This window comes from Acanthopagrus latus, chromosome 19 (genome assembly GCF_904848185.1).
Source record: "Acanthopagrus latus isolate v.2019 chromosome 19, fAcaLat1.1, whole genome shotgun sequence".
Lineage (NCBI taxonomy): Eukaryota > Metazoa > Chordata > Actinopteri > Spariformes > Sparidae > Acanthopagrus > Acanthopagrus latus.
In genome coordinates this window covers 19197508-19215962 of record NC_051057.1, presented here as the reverse complement: position 1 = coordinate 19215962, position 18455 = coordinate 19197508, and the positions used below count along the sequence as shown (strand labels likewise).

At 43.7% G+C, this 18455-nt stretch overlaps 1 protein-coding gene across 1 annotated transcript in view; it reads left to right on the top strand.

The window, feature by feature from the left end:
- Positions 1–18455, top strand: part of LOC119009159 (F-box/LRR-repeat protein 7-like) — a 30298-nt gene that overhangs the window by 9595 nt on the left and 2248 nt on the right. Inside the window, exon 3 of the mRNA XM_037080194.1 lies at positions 16926–17543. Within this exon, the coding sequence (XP_036936089.1) occupies positions 16926–17543 (618 nt within the window). The remainder of the gene's footprint in view (positions 1–16925; positions 17544–18455) is intronic.

The window sequence follows — 18455 nt, the reverse complement described above, 5'->3', positions numbered from 1 at the left end:
GCATGCAGGCGTTTCACAGCAGCATTTATATGGTCAGTTCACATGACAACACAGTCTCTGGCAACACAGCAGTCATCATGTCATACATGTTTGCATCCACATTCCTTGAGAGAACACGCTTTTATGAAACGTTTCAAAGAGATTGATGAGCAGATAGCAGAAGAAAGAAAATGAATGCCTCGAGCTGGAAGTTTATCCTAACGAGGGAGTTTTTTTTTTTCATGCCTCACAGGCTTTGTTCAAGTCATGTGAATGCCTGTTTTTATCTTACAAGACAACATTGTTTTTTTTTCCTTTAACTGGGAGCCACACAAACATTTACTTTATTACTGAGATGAAACAATGATGGAATTAAGAATTTTAGCTGAGAGAAATCATAAAATGCATTAAGATTATCAGCGGAATGTGAAGAAATCACAGTTTCCATGTCATGTTTTGGGGGCTGCTTCCTGTCAGTGTTCTCTGTTGGGTCGCCTTGTCCAGGGTCAGAAAACCTCCTCCTTCCAACAACACTTCCTGCTCCAGGCTCCCAGTCTGGACTGCTAGCTGTACCGCTAACTAAGCTACCAAGCTAATGACAGACACTGTTAGCAGCAGACAGCGGTTACTTCGTTGATATGCCGCCTCGTATTTGCAGTAAATCATGCAGTAAATCAGATTTCAGTCAGGAAAGACTTCAGGTCTGAGTGAATAAATGATATTTTTACTGCCATGTGCACTTGAGATGTGAAATATAATGGATGTCCTTGGCGACTGGGCCCCATTGTGAGGTCCATTATGATTCAAGATTGAAGGTGAAGCTGTGAGTGGTCGAGGAAACCCCCATGAAGTGGACTTTATTGCTTCCAGTGACCAGGTCGAGCTAATCAAACTGGACGTGAATGTGGTGGAGGACAGTTGGAACAATTTTGCACTGACATGAACAGAAACAAGAAAAAAAAAAAGTTTATAGGCAATGACATGATTGGTTGATTTGATCAGGAGGGGAAGAGAGAGAAAGAGAATTGTGAATGCTTACGAACCTCGTTAGAAGCTGAAACCAACTGTCAGAATTGTTAGACAAGTTCTTTCTAAAAGTTCTCCAGATATATTAGTTTCTGATAAATGAAGAGTTTGCTTGAAATTATATTACAATTCCAGCTAAAGCCATTATATAACTTTTGCTATATAACAGCTGCCATGAGTGAAAGTTCAGAGTAATAGCAGATGTTAAAACACAGCTTTAAGGCCCTTTTCCACCAAATTAGCTCTGGTTCTTGAACCACTTTTATTACTTTATTACTTGTGAACCGGCCCGTGTTTCCATCAGTTTTCATTGCCCAACAACCTGCAGAGTATGACCTGCTTTTCGTTCCAGCTGGGAACCAACTTCTATTTGGTTGTAACGCTCCGAACGGCCCAAAGTTAGGCGCACAAAGCAGCACAGATGGCTGCCATGTTGGTAAATTAGCGGTAGTAGTAGCTGTGGTAGTATCGAGTCAGTGAACTTCCTCAGTAATGTCGGCTACACAGGAAATATCTACCTTAAGTTGATTAACATTCGCTAACATCATCCACCATAAGCTGCTGGTCATACCAGACCAAGTAAGGTTGTCTCTGCAAAACCCTTAAGTGTACTGAATTGAGAAAAAGATTTAGCTGTAATGCTTGAGGATTCAACTTTTCATTTGTAAGAGAAACATTGTTAATTCCTCTTTCAAAATAGGACACACGATCTCTCTGTAAAGCTCCGTGTGTGAGATCCAAACCAGAGCCACTGAGCATGAATGGCTGGAGACGGCACCGATTCTAACCAGAATTGTTTCATTTTTCGTCAACTCAAAATTTATACCACCAGAAGAATCCGAAAGATGCTATAATCATCTCAGAACTCTTCACGATGTGGCTTTAAAGTCAGTAAATCATGATATTGAATTATTATCCAGCTCTTATATCAGCGTACGGATGGAAAAGTAGACCGTCCCCCGTCTCCCAACATGCACTCCAACAAAATCAACACGAGGAAGTTACACTCATTCTCCTACTGAGAACAAACCGAGTCGGGCAGTCATCTGGCAACTTTTTCGACGCGTCTCTGTTTTCATTTATTATTTAGACGGGCTTGCGGTGGCCTGACCCAGTTGAGTTGCTTATTAGCTGCAGACTGAAAGGCAAAGTCCTGGACAGTAAATCCTTCCTGTGGGATGAAACTGAGTATCTCCCAGCAGGGGTTACACTGTGACCCTGTCTGGGCCTCAGGGGTTTGCTTTGGCACGGCCCAAACTCAGGGTACCGTAGGAATGTGGCTCAGACATGGCAGGAGCTCAGCCGACAACACCCTGAGATGTTGGGCCTGCGCATCGTAACTCTTAAAACACCGGTTTTGATCCTCCTGTATCAGCTGGAGGCCGTGCCAAGCTTTAGCCGCTGATGTAACGCAGACCCACAGGGGCGTTGATCGTGTCAAAACAGCCATGCTTCGGGGTCAGCTCCTTCACCCATTTATAATGGCACCAGGAAGGTAGCTGGGAAACAGGGAACGGTGGGAACAATGAACATGCTGACTTCCTTTTCTGTCTGCCAAGGACCAAAGAAACAAGTGATAACAGCGAGGGGGGGAAAATCTTAGTCTAGTCCCTCCACGCCAGAAAGCACCGTAGTAAAAGATAACACAGTAAACACGACGTGATTTATATGCATTTTTCCATATTCTGCTTCTTTACACGTCTCTGTTTTCTGCATAAGGTCACTGTAGAAAGAGTAAATGCCAGGATTAGACTTTGTGGTAATAAATATTAATAATGGGAGAAAACTAATTCTTCATGTCGGATCTCTGACGCAGAGATTAGCGTGTTAGAATTTAAACATGGCAATGAGAACTCGTGTATTCAAAACATTGCACGTCGAAAAGGGTGCGTTTCGATTCAAGCTACGATGTTTCCTCAGCCATAACAGAGTATTTACTTTAACCCAAAACCATGATTGTTCCCTGAACCCGAAACTCAAGAGCACTGTCACATCATCAAACTGGTTTATTTTGTAGCCAAATATTTGTAACACAGACAATAGGCGGATTTTGTCATTTAATCTGAAGGACTTGTTGTTGTTTTTTTTTTTATGGTTTATTGAGCAGAAAGAGTAATTTAAAAAAGGGACAGCTCAACCCCAAAATCGTAAACACATAAACACAAGCTCGAATCGACTCACAGACGAGAGGCTAGCTAACGTAACAGCTCGGCCGAGGAGGACCTGTATGCATTTTGTGTAGCTTGGACATCGTTCGACATCCACTGGTACATTACGTCAGTGTAAAGACTTGAGAATTTGTCAGATTGTGCTGCAGTAATCAGGAGGATATACTTACACCGACTAAATGTCTGCGCTCGTCACTCACTCCGCACTGCGATGCCAGTACAAATATTTATTTTACTGACATTAGCTTTGTTTCCAGCGAGTAATTACTGAGTGTATATAGGGACTTTGAGTGTTATTTCTGTAATGTTTACAAAGCAGTGATGAAAAAGATGCTATAAGATATTCAATTTCGGCAACGATGCACATATGCATGAGCTGAAAAATGTTGTCGACATAAGGTGGTGCTCAAAAACGTACTAACTTGTGCAAGTTTGAGGTACATGTACTACTAATACATCAACTCCACCACATTTCAGAGACATACTGTACTTTTTTACTGCACTACCTTCATTTGACAGCGGAGATAGTCTTTGCAAATTAAGTGTTCTGCGCTCCCGTGTGGGTGTTTCCAATCAGTCTGTCTTAATGTTTGTACTGACAGACCTTGGTATAATTCTATTATGGCAACACGCCCTCCCAGAACTGATCAGTCATAGTGCAGCACTCCCACTTAGCTGTTGTGGAGGCAGCGCGAGGGGTCAGCCGTGCAGTCTAAACAGCCCACAGAAAGTCTCCAGCATGTTCATATTTTTGCCCTCCCAAAGGCAACAAATCGCTCACACTCGGTCTGTAAACCAACCTCACGCGCTGATGACCCATTTACTTGTGTTTACCTTAGCAGATATATAGTGTTTCAACGCGAAGGAGGCTGCTGCGAGGTGTTTGCGTGTGCCGCTGCAGGGAGGGAGAAGATTTAAGTTGTTGTGGCGTCATTTTATTTTTCATCATTCGTCGGCGGTTACATTACGGTGGTATATCTTTTAAGCCAAGTACAACTCTGGGCTAAAAACCCACGAGGTGTTGTGACCAATTTATCTTTTTTGAAGATTTGGTGAAACTCGATGCTGCATTTGTTCTCACACAGGCGGAGAGACGCCTGTTTAGATGATGAAGCATCTGGAGGGAAATATTTGGCGAGCGATCAACTATCTTATGGAGGATTTACAGGATACAGTTTACAGATTGTTCTGATTTTGTGCACAGGAGTGAACGGCCTCAAGACGTTTGGAAAAAGCCGTCTCTTTTTCTCCATTTTAAGTTAGCGGACACGAAGCAGCAGCCTGCGGTTATTTTAAGACTTTTTTTCAACAAGCCCGGAGCAATTGGACTGAGAAATATCAGCGCTTTTTTACTTCTAGACCTCACTGGAAATTGTCTACGTAAAAGAGAGAACACAGAGAGGCAAAGAATGCCAAAGCTATTTTCCCCAGATTTTCTCCATCAGCTGTCCTCGCTCCTCCCCTTTCCCCTCCACCGCTCCCAGGGCCAGGAAATCTGAGCGAAAAGGCACAGAACAAGGCGGCGAAAAAAGAAAAAGAAAACAAGTGAAAGCAGTTAAGGCGAAGGAGGAGGAGGGGAAGTGAAGGAAAGGCAGTTCAGCGAGCTCCATCTCATAACTCTTCTCTGATTACGGCTCCGTCTTCTCGTTCCCCCCCCAGAGTCTCAGGGAGGAAGAACCGGCCCTGTTGTTTTGAATGCGTTTGCCATTTTCTTCAACAGGGTCACATTTTTCAGTCGTACTACAGGAGCACGTTTGACAGCAGCTGGGAAAGACGCCACCTGGCCGAAGACGCACGCTTGCTCCCTTTAAGATTGTTGGCTGGCGAGCGATGTTTTCACAGCGATACACCTGGGCCTCCGGACTTTTATGTGGCAATGTGACTACAGTTGTGAACCAGCTGAACTGACACATCGGACTTCCCCTCCCCTTTCCTTTCTTTTTCATTCTGTGGTTCGTTTCATTACGTAAGCTGGGAAGTGTCAGTTGTGGCTGAAGCTGCAATGGCACGAAAATGAAGGGAAAAAAGTAGACAGTGTTCTTGAAAGGGTCTCCTCGTTTTTTAAACAACCAGCGTGAGTTCGAATTTGTGGCTCTTGAGTACGAAGAAGAAAACATCGCTCTCAAAAGTCATTTGTTTTAGTTGTCAAACCTTCGGCCTTCGCCACGGTGCAGATTTTGACTTCGGGCCTCATCCAGGAACATCATACGTGTCGTGTCCTAGATTGAACCTGGATGTTTTAGCGGTGAAGCCATTAATGAATACTGAAAACACAGAATCACCGAGTAGGAGTCAAAGTTTAAAAGTGGCCCAGCAAAATTAAGCTAATCTGCATGTCGTCAGAGAATAACTGTAGCTGCCAGGCTAACCGCTATATCCAAACAGGACCATGCTAGCTATTTCTACATTTCGCTTTTTCCAGTCTACTGGTCAAAAATAGCTGCCCGTGGACGTTTCCAAGATGGCTCCTGACTTGCCAAAAAGGCCATAAAGTGTCAAATGGTGGTTTTACGTGGCGCTTTTTAACCTTTGGACAGAGCCGTGCTGTTTTAGCGTCTTCCAGTTCAATGCTAACGTAAGCGTAAAGGCATGAAAGTGGCATCAGACGTCTCATTCTCATCTAACGCCTGATGATTAAATGTATTTCTTCAGATTTCAGATGACTCCTTTCAAGTCACTACAAACCGCATCAAATAAAAGAATACTTCATCAGGATTTTGTCATGTTTTTGTACCTTCTTCTTAAAGAAATAACCTTTCTGAGGACTGTTTCAGCACTTCTGCCACTTGAGACAAAACAACCTCTTTCTGAAGTTAAAGTGAAGCCTTTTTTTTTTTTTTTTTTTTTGGTCAGAAGTTTAAAACCGCAGAAGTTCCAGCACTTCCCTTGTTCTGTTGCTTCAACCACATGAGATCACTACATTTGCTCCTCATCACGACCAAATCAACCGTTTAGGCCAGAGCTCGCTTTTCCATTCCTGTCTGATGTGCAGCTCTTCTCCGTGCTGTGCGTAGCCAACGTTACCCTCAGTCATTTAACACGACTGTCACTCCGCGCTCCAGCCCTCCTCTTACGCTCCTGCCAGAAAGGACATTTCATGCACGTGATTCTCGTACCGTGACGCCCCAATCTCTGACATCGTGATTTAACAACCTGTAAAAAGTGACATCACTTTGAATATTTTTTGCACAATACCAAATTGCTTTTGGATCTGAACTGTCGTCTCTGTCCTGGAAAAATCCATGCTGTGATGAATAGTCGCACTGAAACGCTCATTTTTTTTATTTTGAAGGACTGCCTTTGAGTCGATCACGCCTGTGAATCTTGGCTTTAAGATATGAGTGTCTGCTGTCCTCCTCAGCCGAGGATTTATAAAGTGACGAGGGCAGAGTGTGGAGACGTTTGTGTCTTTCGAGCTGACAGAAGGGCTTAAAAAGAGGCAGAAAACTCCCCTGAGGAAATCATTCGTGTCGCGAAGAATGACACGTTATAGTTCTTGGCGCACGCATCCCCGAGTCTGTCGGTGCACGACCTTCAAAGGGGATTCTTCCAGACTGAGTGAGTGTGAGAATAGCTGCAGTGCAGAAGTAGTGGAGTTTTTGGGGGGATTTGTGTGGAGTTAAGGAGTCTGTTTCCTGTCCAAGTGTGCACATTGTAAAGGAACCAGCGGGGCCCTATTGTCTTTCAGGTTGTCCAGTGACGCAAGACCTTCCTGTAGTGAAGGCTTTGCTGATAGCCCAGCCGCCACACTGTACCGTAATATCAACTTCCATGTATTCAATAAAACCCAAGACAGACAGATGTTTTCTATCCCAGGAGTTCTCTCTCTCTCTCAGTCGGATGTTTCCCTTTAAAACACTGGAGCACGTAGCCGTTTAGCGCCGATAAATCAGTCGTGCTTTTAAATCTCTTTCAGTCAAATCCCTGCTGCCTGGTTGCTTTTCATTAGCTGATACTTACTTCAACTTTTTTCTTTTTACACTTAGCCCCCTCTTGTATTGATGTGGATTTGATTTCCTGACCAGGAAATGAGCATCTCTGATTCCTACTCGCATGCACAACACACCGCCCTGTCACGGTCTTGGCAGGGCGGAGCACGGCGAAGCTTGCAGAGCGGAGCAGGAACATGTCACAGGGCTAATGGCATTGAGGTAATGGATTGGTCTGTTCTGCCAGATGCAGCAGTAATAATCCTGCGAGCTCCAGACGGGGTCTTAGCAGAGCTTCACAGCGCTGCAAGATCCTGAAAAGAATCCCTATAGCTTTAGTTTATGACCAGGCTGCGTCAGAGTCTGGATTGACCCTGCCTGTGCACTTGTCTCTGTCTCTGGTAAAGTCTGCAAGCTCTTTTGCCAATTTATCTTCCCTCTTTCTTTTCCTCTTGCCCGTATTTTTCTTTAAGAGGCCCTCAAATGATTCCCCCGAAATCTGTTTTTGTGCGCTGCTTTTTTTTTTTTTTTTGTCTTCAAAAAGTTCATCAGGTTTTTGTCATCAGGGCGACATCGCTCCGAAACATCCAGCTGCGCCGCTTCATCACGCAGGCATCTTGTCTTTGCAGTGATCACTTCAATTGATTTACATTGAACTTCTGGTTTCAAAGCGCGTTCCAGATGTGCCTCAGAAGGAAGGCTGAGCTGATGTTAATGGGATCCTGCTGCGGCACTGCTGTGGATCAGCGTAGATTTGGGTATTAGTGGCAAATGATTTCAGCCAACTATGCTCCGCTGCGGCTATATGTGCATTCAAAATGCATGAGTTTCTCTTTCATTTCACCACTGCTCCGTTGTTCTTTGTCCAGGGTAAAGACCAGATGTTCCACTGTTTCTCCTTTGATTTCCTAAACCAAACTGAATCTTCCACCATCTGCACTCACGCTGCCTTCAAGAGCAGCGTAACAGCTGCATGGTATTTGTTCTGTTAATGATAGGTTTGTAGCGATGCAGAGATATAAAACACGACACCGCTGGTTGACTTACGGAGAATTTAGCCATAACTGAGAGATACGAGAGGGTTTAATGCTCCGTGCTGCGCGCTGCGAACTCAAGGTGCACTTATTAGCGTCTTCTGGAGCTTTCGCTTGCATCAGGTGGTCCTCATTAGCAGAATAGAGTCATAGATAGATCTGTTGACATGCAAGCTCAGTAGCTCTTATGATTGTGGCCTTCTCATGTCTGCTGGCTTGTAAGTTAAGCATGAAGTTCATTATTGACCTTGGGAATTGAGGCTGAGCTGAATGCTTTCACTGTTGCCATGATAACTAACGTCCAAATCAGCATTCAGAAGGAAAGAGACGCTGCGTCAGCTGCACCAAAAAAAAAAACATGCTGATAAACAGAGCAAGAAATTGAGCACGTTGTATCATCTCAAAAGCCACGTACATAAAAATCAATCATCAAGTTGGCTTTTGAGACTTCGAAGTTAGGGCTGAGATTTTTGTCAGACCAGGGATGAGAGATCAGTCCAAATGTGTTTATTCAATCAAACAAATTGAGATGCTGTGAGCAAGCAGGGCAAGCAGGCTGGATGAAGTGGTCTGGTGGCAATGAGGAAGGATTCCAGGAAGACATATGGAGCCAAAACTAAATGCTAGAAAACTCTGGGAAGAAAACTCAGAATACTCTGAGGTTAACAAGAGCACACGTATAATCACCACACACGTGATGGAACAATCTGACGCTGGAGTGCCGCAGAGAGCAGGGTTTTATAGACGGAGGTGATGAGCTGATGATTTGCAGGTGCATCAGGAACCAGAGGCCACGCCCACGAACACACATACACACACACACACACACACAAGGGGCAGGAGCAGGTGAGGGAGGAAGGAGATGGGAAACAAACAACAACACAAAAATAACCCCGACTGCTACGGCCAACATCGTGACAGACGGTGGCTGATGTCTCCTCTCGTGAACTCAAACAGCAGCGTGACCTCATCACCTTCCAACGTGTGACATCACAGGAAAATGGCTTCCATGTGCGTAAGGTCTAATCACTCATAATAGCAAAGTTGAGGAGTTGCTCTTTGGGATAGCAGTAGAAATTGGAGTAGACTAAACAGTCATAACTCAAGGGCCAATTCCATGGTGATACAGTTGAGAACACCTAATAAAGTTATTACAGTGACAGTAGGCTTGTTTTTCTTCAAACTTCTGTTTTATAAGGTCAAGAGTGAACTTTTACTACTGTTGTTTGGAGTATTAGTTGAGAAAAGCTAGTTTTAATTTTTAAGTTATGCACTGTACAACTACACTGAGAGTTAGACTGCATGTGTTAGTGTTTCATTCAAGTGAAATTTAGTAGGGGAGGATGCACGTCACTGTAAAATGTGATTCCAGATTTGAGGATTTCAGCCTTCTCAGGAATGATTATATACTTTCTGCGCCTGATGAATTGTGTTTATTCCTCATTAGGTTACAGTAGTGCGCTTCATCTGGCAACCATTTCGCATTCATACGTTTTCTGTCTTAACTCCACTGCTCTTTATATAGGCTGGTTGGCCTTGAAACACGTCCTTGCGAGTGAGAAAACGAGAAAATTTGGATTGCAGATGCATCAGACAGAAAGCTTCACACACGCTGAAAACCTGGTTGAGGTTCCTCGGAAGCCAAATGGAAAAGTTATTTCACTTGTAGCGGGGATGAAGTGTGAAAATCTGTCAGAAGAGTGAATATTTTGGTGATAAAATCATTGTCTGGACGTCAAACAGTTCTTATTGTGTGTACAGCATCGATACTCGGCGATGATTGCATAAACAGATGCTCGACAACATAGATGGATAACACTTACACGTCCTTAAAGAGGCCCAGGTGCTGTGTATCCAGAACCCACTGAGAATCCTGAAAGCTGTCTTCATTTAACTTCTCCCACCAGCTGTGTGGAAGTGAGAGGAGGGACGGGGGTGGTTGTAGTTTAATTAGTAGCACTGTGTTTCTCCGGGCTTGGAGCGCTCTTCTGATCAGTGACACATGTAATTACAGCATTTGGAAGTTTCTCCTGAGCCGGTGGCGGATGAGTTTGTCTTCTGAACGTATTAGTTTGGACTCGGACAACAAAGGGAACGCCTCCCTCATCCATTAAAACTAATGACTCAAGAAATGTGTCTGCACATGGCCCTGTGGAAAATCTGATCTTCTGCTGGATGTGGGGATTTTTGCACGACAAAGACTATTTTTTCTAGTGATGTCACAAACCGGGTTGGGTACTGAACTCGAATGACATACTAATGACTGCAGATTTATTTTTAATCAGTGCCAAATATCGGTAGCTGAGAGCGCATTTCAGCTAACGAGAGTCAGGGCATCACTCCCTGCAATATTTGTAATGCGAAATACAAAGCTGACCAGGACAACACCTCTAACCTGAGGAACAACCGGGACAAACTTAAATAATAACGTGTTTGTAAGAGGTACTGAATTCCAAGAACCAGTTCCAGTATCAGTATTGGTTGAAAGGCGACAGTAGCCTAACCAACCCAAGCTTATATCATTACATCAAGGAGGTTATCTTTTCAGCCATGTCCATTTGTTGGTTGGTTGGTTTGTCGGCTGGATGACGTAAAATCTACAGAACAGATTTCTTCAAAACTTGGATGGAGGATGAGCCTCAGCTCAGAACAGATCCAGTTATCTTTTGGTGTGGATCTGGATGAAGGGACGGATCCAGTAATGTTTTCCTTACTTTCTATAACATTGTGAGACATGTCATTTATCAACATTTTCTTTAATTTCTCAGCTTGGATCTTGATGAAAAAGGGGAACTGTTGGAGGTGTGTCTACTTAGTTAGTATACTTATTATTTAATGAAAAAATTGAATAGAACCAGCATAAATAAACGTATTTCCATTTGTTTGTATAGCTCTGTGTTGCGTAGTGTGCGGTTCCTGGCATGTCTGATAAATCCACAATCACTTGGTATTAACTCAGGAATCTCGCAATATTTGCAGTGTACTTGAATAAACATAAAAAGCCCCGCACCGCTATTGTCACGACATATTTGGACAGGTGTGTGAAATTTGAAATAGATGAGGTGTTTATAATGACTTCAGACCATTAAATCCTTCGTATGAAGCTGAAGAACACAGGCCAAAATAAGCTCGATGACCTCAAGAAAATGATCCTACACATTTAAAGGTTAACTAATCAGAGGCAGACCACCCAGGAGAGCGTGATGCACTAAACCCAAACTGCGGTCAACTGTATCCCACAAGAATGATTAAATCCCAGCGTCGTCCATCAGCTAAATGATATGAGTTTGATTAACACGCAGAGCTTTTTCATGCTCAGCAACACGCTTTGTTTTGCTCGAATTTGGACGCGAGTGAGACTTTTAAGGCGCACGAGAGGGCGTTTTTTTTTCAGGTAGCCGTGAATCTGTGGACATGTTCCCGAGAGGACGAGTCTGTGGATATCATCAGAGGCGGAACCGAGCCAGGGTCTGGAATACAGATCCGCGGGACAGTCGTAAGGATGCTGTCACTGCCCAGCTGTCAGTCCCTGCACACAAATCCACATGACATGACAGGATGCTGTCCATTTGTCATGTTGATGCAGACATACAGTGTGTTGAAGCAGCTGACTGTCGGTCCTGAAGCACCTATTAACCAACATCGGTTCAACTGTGGTTCAGTCTGCACAACTTGGACTAGAAATGCATGTTGAATACACATAACCACAGCTTTGACCCAACACTTTCTGTCTGGTTCAATACCGATCAAACATAATTAGCTTAATATATCTTAGCAAAATGTAGAAGATCTGCTGAGTGACTTTTTCCATTGTTTTGCACATTAAAACGCTGAAACAATTCTCAATTTTAGCTGCTCTCACTATCCTGCCTCTATTTCTTCATCTCACTGCTGGGAAATGAGCTTTGTTTGGCCCAGTCATCAGGATAAAATGTTGGCAAATGTTCCTGCAAACCACTGATATGTTCACATTTGTACATGTCATACATGCCATATTTACATTTCTACAGTACGCGTAATATAACGTTCATGTTACGTGTTTATGACCTGGCTCACGTATCAAGAGGTGGTGGGGATAGTGTTGCCAAGCCACTGACCACAGTTCAAGACTGGGTTTTCAATATTTGTAAGCTCGACATCACTGGATATTATTAAGGAGACCTCGGGACAATTTCCAGCGCTGTTTGTGGCAAACAAAATCGGCATTTTAAGCCAAAACATGGTCTTTCCAAACACAAAGCCAAGTGGTTTTGTGCTTGAACCTAACCAGAGCATGAGCACAGCATTGTGACAACAGAAAAGCGGGTTGCTTCGTTTAAACCTCTATAACATTACCAGATATTCACACCCAAAGTCCTGACATTGATGCTAGTGACAACAACAGCTTGTCTGAAATACCCTCAGACGCTAAAGAATTGTGTTCAACCAGTCAGCCAATGTCCAACACTGCTAATTCCACTGCCATCAATCAAACACTTAAGCACTTTAAGACTATTTCAGGGATACGAACCACAAACTAGCAACCACTCAAAAAGGGACATTTAGAGTTTTTTCTGTTGTGTCCAAGACAGTTTAATAGTAAGAGTTTAGATTAAGATTTACACATTTCACTTTCTATAAGTTTCGTTGGACTCACTGAAGAAAAACAGCAACGATTCATTGACTTCCCATAACTATTTAGTGTCTTTATATCAGTCTTCATGTCAGTTTAGAATAAAACTCTGTTGATCCCAGAGATGAGAGTTTATTTAAAGATTAATTGATTCTATAGGGTTCTTCTGCTTTACAAATCAGCCGTGTTCAGCAATATTTATTCAAACTCAGCAGGTTCAGGTTTTCTCTACATCTGAATGAACTCCACACGTGAGGCTTTTGTTTGACAAGAAGATCAGTAAATTTAAGGTACTCGGACATACGGTGCGGGAATAAAAACTAAAAGATTTCAGCAATCCAAAGGTGGACAAAGTTTTTGAGTTCCTGAAAAAGTTCCTTGAAAAGGTGAAAAGGGATCAGTGATCAAGATGGTTGTGACATATTTCCTTCTGGAAACAACAGGAAGGTTCCTCAGTTCCAATAAAAGTTCCTGGATGTTCTTTCAGAGTAAAACATGCACATTTAATATTGAATCCATAAGAAAATAGCTGAAAACTGATATATCTGTTATTGCTTCTGGAATTATAGTCTCCAGAATAGTTTTGATTCATATTAATGTATTTTCTTTGAAGGCGAAATTTGAAAATAGAGATTAATTCAATCTCAACTTTCCCTCATCATCACCTCACTATTAGTCTCAAACAGACAGATTGTCTTGATTTTAAAAGATCACATTTTGCCCCGACTCACAGTTGGACATCTGTAAGTGACATCATTCTCGTGACTACTTGAAATGCTTTTAGTGATGACTATCAGTCCGAGCTGGAGGGGTTACGAAGACGCTCAGATAGCATCAGAGAAGAGCACTCAGTGTCCCAGTGTGATGGCTCGAGCCCTGGAATCAGATCCGACGCCCCGGCTTACGAGGCGGAGGGCTCTGCCGTCTCACGCCACGGTGATGGGATCCAGCCAGCGCTCCTCGCAGCTGCGTCTTCAGACGTGGCGGCAATCAGCGCACATCTGTCAGGAGGGCCTCAGTGTTTACACTGGGATAACACTACATTGTCAGCCGCAGCACCAAAATCCTCAGCTGGTCTCTTTGAAGATACAGTTCATCTGATGAGGAGGCCATGTGACCGCTGCCCGAAGCGCCTGGAAGATAAATGTGACACATTTTTTCCCCCAACATCCGAAAAACATGATAACGGGATCCATGGAAACTCCTCTTCATTGATGATAAAAGCTGGTGTGGCTTTGGCACCACCACGATGAACCCTGCACTTTCAGACTCAACTTTCTTGGCTTTTTCTTATCCTCACAAATAACTGGATAATGTAAAGTGACAGTATGTCAAATCCAACATAAACATGGTGGAAATTAATGGAATAAATGAGTTTCAGTGATCGAAAACAGCAACGGTAAAGATGTAGTCCTTAAAGATGCAACACGTCACTGAAGATTTATACAGAAAGAAATGAATCATAGACAAGAAAGGGAGACCAGTGTCCACAGTGCTGCCATGATGCTTTTTAAGGGGCATTCCACCAATTTAACCAAGCCCTCAAGAAGAGCGCCAGGATTTGAAGCCAACGTTCATGGTGGCCAAACCGTGTAATTCCATTGTCACATGAGACACTGGGGCCCAAAAAGACGTTTTCCCATAAGCTTACATTTTGAAAGAAAGCAGCTGTAAAATGAGCCTCAAAACCTCCATGAAATGACTCGTTTCACTGTCATTATGTGATCGATTCGGTTCGATAAAATTTGGAGAGACCAGAAGAGCCGCAAGATTGAATCATTCATCCCTGTCCAAGTTAGCCAGCTCGGTCGATGGAAGTCTCTATGGGCCCACAAGACAGAAGTATTTCCATACCCGGGAACTCAAGCTTCTTTGGCCTCATGAACCACCGAGCAGCTTTTATAGTAATGAACAGTGCCATCTCCAACGCTGTATCCAGGTTTTCTTGATAGATCCATGAATCCAACACATCAACATCAGTTTTCTGGTTAAAGTGGATTTTTACATTTCTTGGGAAGAATTACTCCATCAGCCCAGATGCTTTAATCATTCCCATTAAGTTCTGTTGAGATTTGGTTGTATAAAGAGTTAGAAAGTCCAAGTAGGCTGGAGGTTGGTGTTCATAGATGGGTCCAACAAACAAAGGACTTGAACACAGGAGACTGTCGTTCATGTCTCGTTTGAACTTTTATCTGTAAATAAACAGACATGAAATATTTAACTTGCATCATGTATGTGATGACACGTCTTCCTAAACCTAACCAACTTCTTTTGTTGCCTAAACCCGACCAAACTGCGACCGTTATTACCCTAAACATTACGGCACCAGATCTGCTCTTCACAAAGGTTAATGGGAAGGATTGGCATATCACTTGCACGCAAAAAACTGGAGTCCGGTGTATCTTCTGCATGCAATTTGATGAGAGCAAATGTTGCTGAATTCAGCATTGGTTGTGTCTCAAGACTACAAGTCTAAATATGAAAACAATCCAGGGTTTCAAAGTTTGAAAGAAGTGGGCTTACCACACCTCTGTAGTCCGCTTCTCCGCTACTTGAGGCTAGAAGGTCAAGACTACAGTAGCTAGTACTGGCACAACACACTTAAATCTCATTGAACCACATTGTGGGTGGTGTAGGCTCCGGGTTTTACTTGAAGTAAAAGAGACATACCTCTCGCTCTGCTGCATCTCATCTCATCAGTGGAGAGCTCTTTTCGAGGGGAGTTCGAGTCGGCCCGTGAAAACAGCTGTGTGATGTCTTCTGTGGCTCTGAAGGGAGCTTTGACGAGTCTTGGGAAAATAACCCAAGGGTTATCTCAGCTTGGGCTCGGAGACTTGAGTTTTTTTTTTTTTTCACAGAAAGCCTGCATTAGGAACTGAGGGCACGGAGTTCGAAAGATATTGGCATTCACCAGGCAGGGTGTGTCGAATGAGAAGATGCTGCAGGGTTGCATTATGGGAAGTGGAGGATACTGTGTTATTGTAATGTGACCCCAGTCTGGCCTTTGGCACTTTAAAGTTGCAATAAGTAAGAATTTACATATAATAAACTAATAATATCCACAGAATGTGAATAAATACCAGTTATGCCATTATGAAGCAACTTCTCAAGTTAGCATGCTAACCAGCTAGCCCGCGCTGGTCCAAAGATCCCATGATCCGGACTGCTAGCTGACCGAGCTAACAGTTAGCTGCAGTTAGCAGTCATTCTAGCGATATGCTGCCCTATTTGTTCTGATTATGAATTTGAGTATGTTGCACCTTTAAGTTTCCCTTGAATGAAATCTGTTCTGCCTAAACACTTTTTTCTTTAAAATGTTTCAGCCACTCTGCTTCAATTTCAACCATTATTTCTTCAGTCTGTCTCATGTCTCACGGAAACTCTTCGTTTATGGTAACTTACCAACTGGATCAACATGAACTGCTCTCTCCACACATCACAGTTCAGTCTTTAAGGGTAAAAGTCATTCGGGGTAATGTAGGAAATTAAAAGTGCATGAGTCACATTAAGGAAAGATCACAGTATTCATTGCAAATTTATTCCTTGGAAGTATTGATGACACGCTTGAAAAGTTTCTACAGTCTAAGACAAAAAGCTAAGGTCCAATTTCTGCGCTACTTATTGCTGTGAAGAAGCATGAGACTTCAAAGTAAAAGACTTAATGCTTGAAACCAACTTTCAGATTTAATAAACCTTATTTTTTTCTTCAAATGAACGAAAATGAAAAAAAAAAGAGCAATATTACAGTCTTTTCTCTTCCAGATGAGGAGTTTTGCCAATCTGTTTCCGATCTGCAAAACTCTTGCTCTGTTTGTAAAAGTAAGAAAAAGGATGATTTCACAGTATTTTTTTTCTCCAATCAGATGACATTAAACCAGGTCATGTTCAAAAACAACTGCAGGCATGTCAGATCGTTTAAGGCATGCGTGAGAAAAGGTTTGAGGGTCAGAACCTCCAGAAAGATAAATCTGATTGGTCGCAAGATGAAGGAAAAGATTGAAAATAAGAAAACAAACAGCTGAGGAAGCCAGACGTACATAGTTTTACCTCTGCATTTCTCGGTTTTAAAGGGTCACGAGTCTAAAAAGTATGAATTACTGAACTTTCTTTTGGTCTTCATATACTAATTCTCTCCTCCTTTTTTCTCTTCTTCTCACATCTCCCTCCTTTTCTCCAGGTTTAGACTCCAGCACACGGACTCTGAGCACCCCCAGCCCCGGTCTCATCCTCCCCTCCAAGTCCTCCTCCCTCTCCTCACCCGCCCTCTCCAGCAACGGCCATGAAACCAACTCCTCTTCCTCCTCCTCCGCCCCCGCCGAGACCGTCGCCGTGGTCCACCCTCAACCCGGCACCCACACGCGCTCCCGCCAGTCGAAAAGCCACCACCACGCCCCCATCGACCTCCTCCCCGACCACACCCTCCTGCAGATCTTCTCCCACCTCTCCACCAATCAGCTGTGCCGCTGCGCTCGCGTGTGTCGGCGGTGGTACAACCTGGCGTGGGATCCGAGGCTGTGGGGCACCGTGCGCCTGACGGGGGAGCTGCTTCACGTCGACCGAGCCATCAGGGTGCTCACCCACCGGCTCTGCCAGGACACCCCGAACGTGTGCCTGACCCTGGAGACGGTGATGGTGAACGGCTGCAAGAGGCTCACCGACCGCGGGCTGCACGTGGTGGCTCAGTGCTGCCCGGAGCTGCGCCGCCTGGAGGTCGCCGGCTGTTACAACATCTCCAACGACGCCGTGTTCGAGGTGGTGTCGCGATGCCCCAACCTGGAACACCTGAACCTCTCAGGTACTTTTCATATTCCATTACAAGTGATCAAAGCCACCTTACCTTGATGTCACGGCAGGCTGACTCACTTTTATGAAGGCACATGTGTGGCTCTACCTCAAAGAATTCCTCATCTCAGTCTCTCCCAGTCAGAGCTGGTAGAATCATTAGAGGAGGAGGAGAAGCTCTGCCAACCTTGAGCTCCCATGTGGGAGAAGAAAGGCTTTCTTTAGCCGAGACTTACCTCAACGTGAGTAAGGAGAGCGGTCTGCTGCTTTCATTAAGGAAGTGACACAAATAACATTGACTTGGACAGGAGTCCGGTGGCAGGGCAACGTCTGCACCATTAGCACCAGGAAGAAAAGCCTTTGTTGTAAAAATAGCCCTTTAAAAACCTTTTGGCTTTTATTTGAAAGGCACAAAATAATGAAATCAAAGTCGTATTTTGCTAACTGCTAAGGACGTCAGCCTTTGATTTCTTTCCATGACCACAATTTGGGGTTTTCATGGAGTTGTTTGCACTCAAACAATTGCGTGCTGGGAGTCAAACAGAGCAGGTTTTACTCTGGCGCCCTCATGTGGTTGATAATAACACTGAACAGCTGATTAAAACAGAGGCCAGGTGGCAAAATGGGGAAGTCGGGTAGAAGGAAAAACCAAGAACCAAAAAAAAAACAAGTAGAAACAGAGAAATAATCGGACAGAAAGGGAGATGAAACACAAGAACGCAGGACATCAGGACAATCACAGTGGAGGGACAGAAAGCGAAGACAGGAAGGAACACAACATGACAAACAAAGATGAACCTTACAAAATAAAACAGGAAGCAAAAAAACTGAATCCCAACTTCATGAAACTTGTTCGGCATGCTTTCATCATTCCAATTGTTCATATTTGCCACCTGAATACTGAACACTTGTAATGTAAATACAC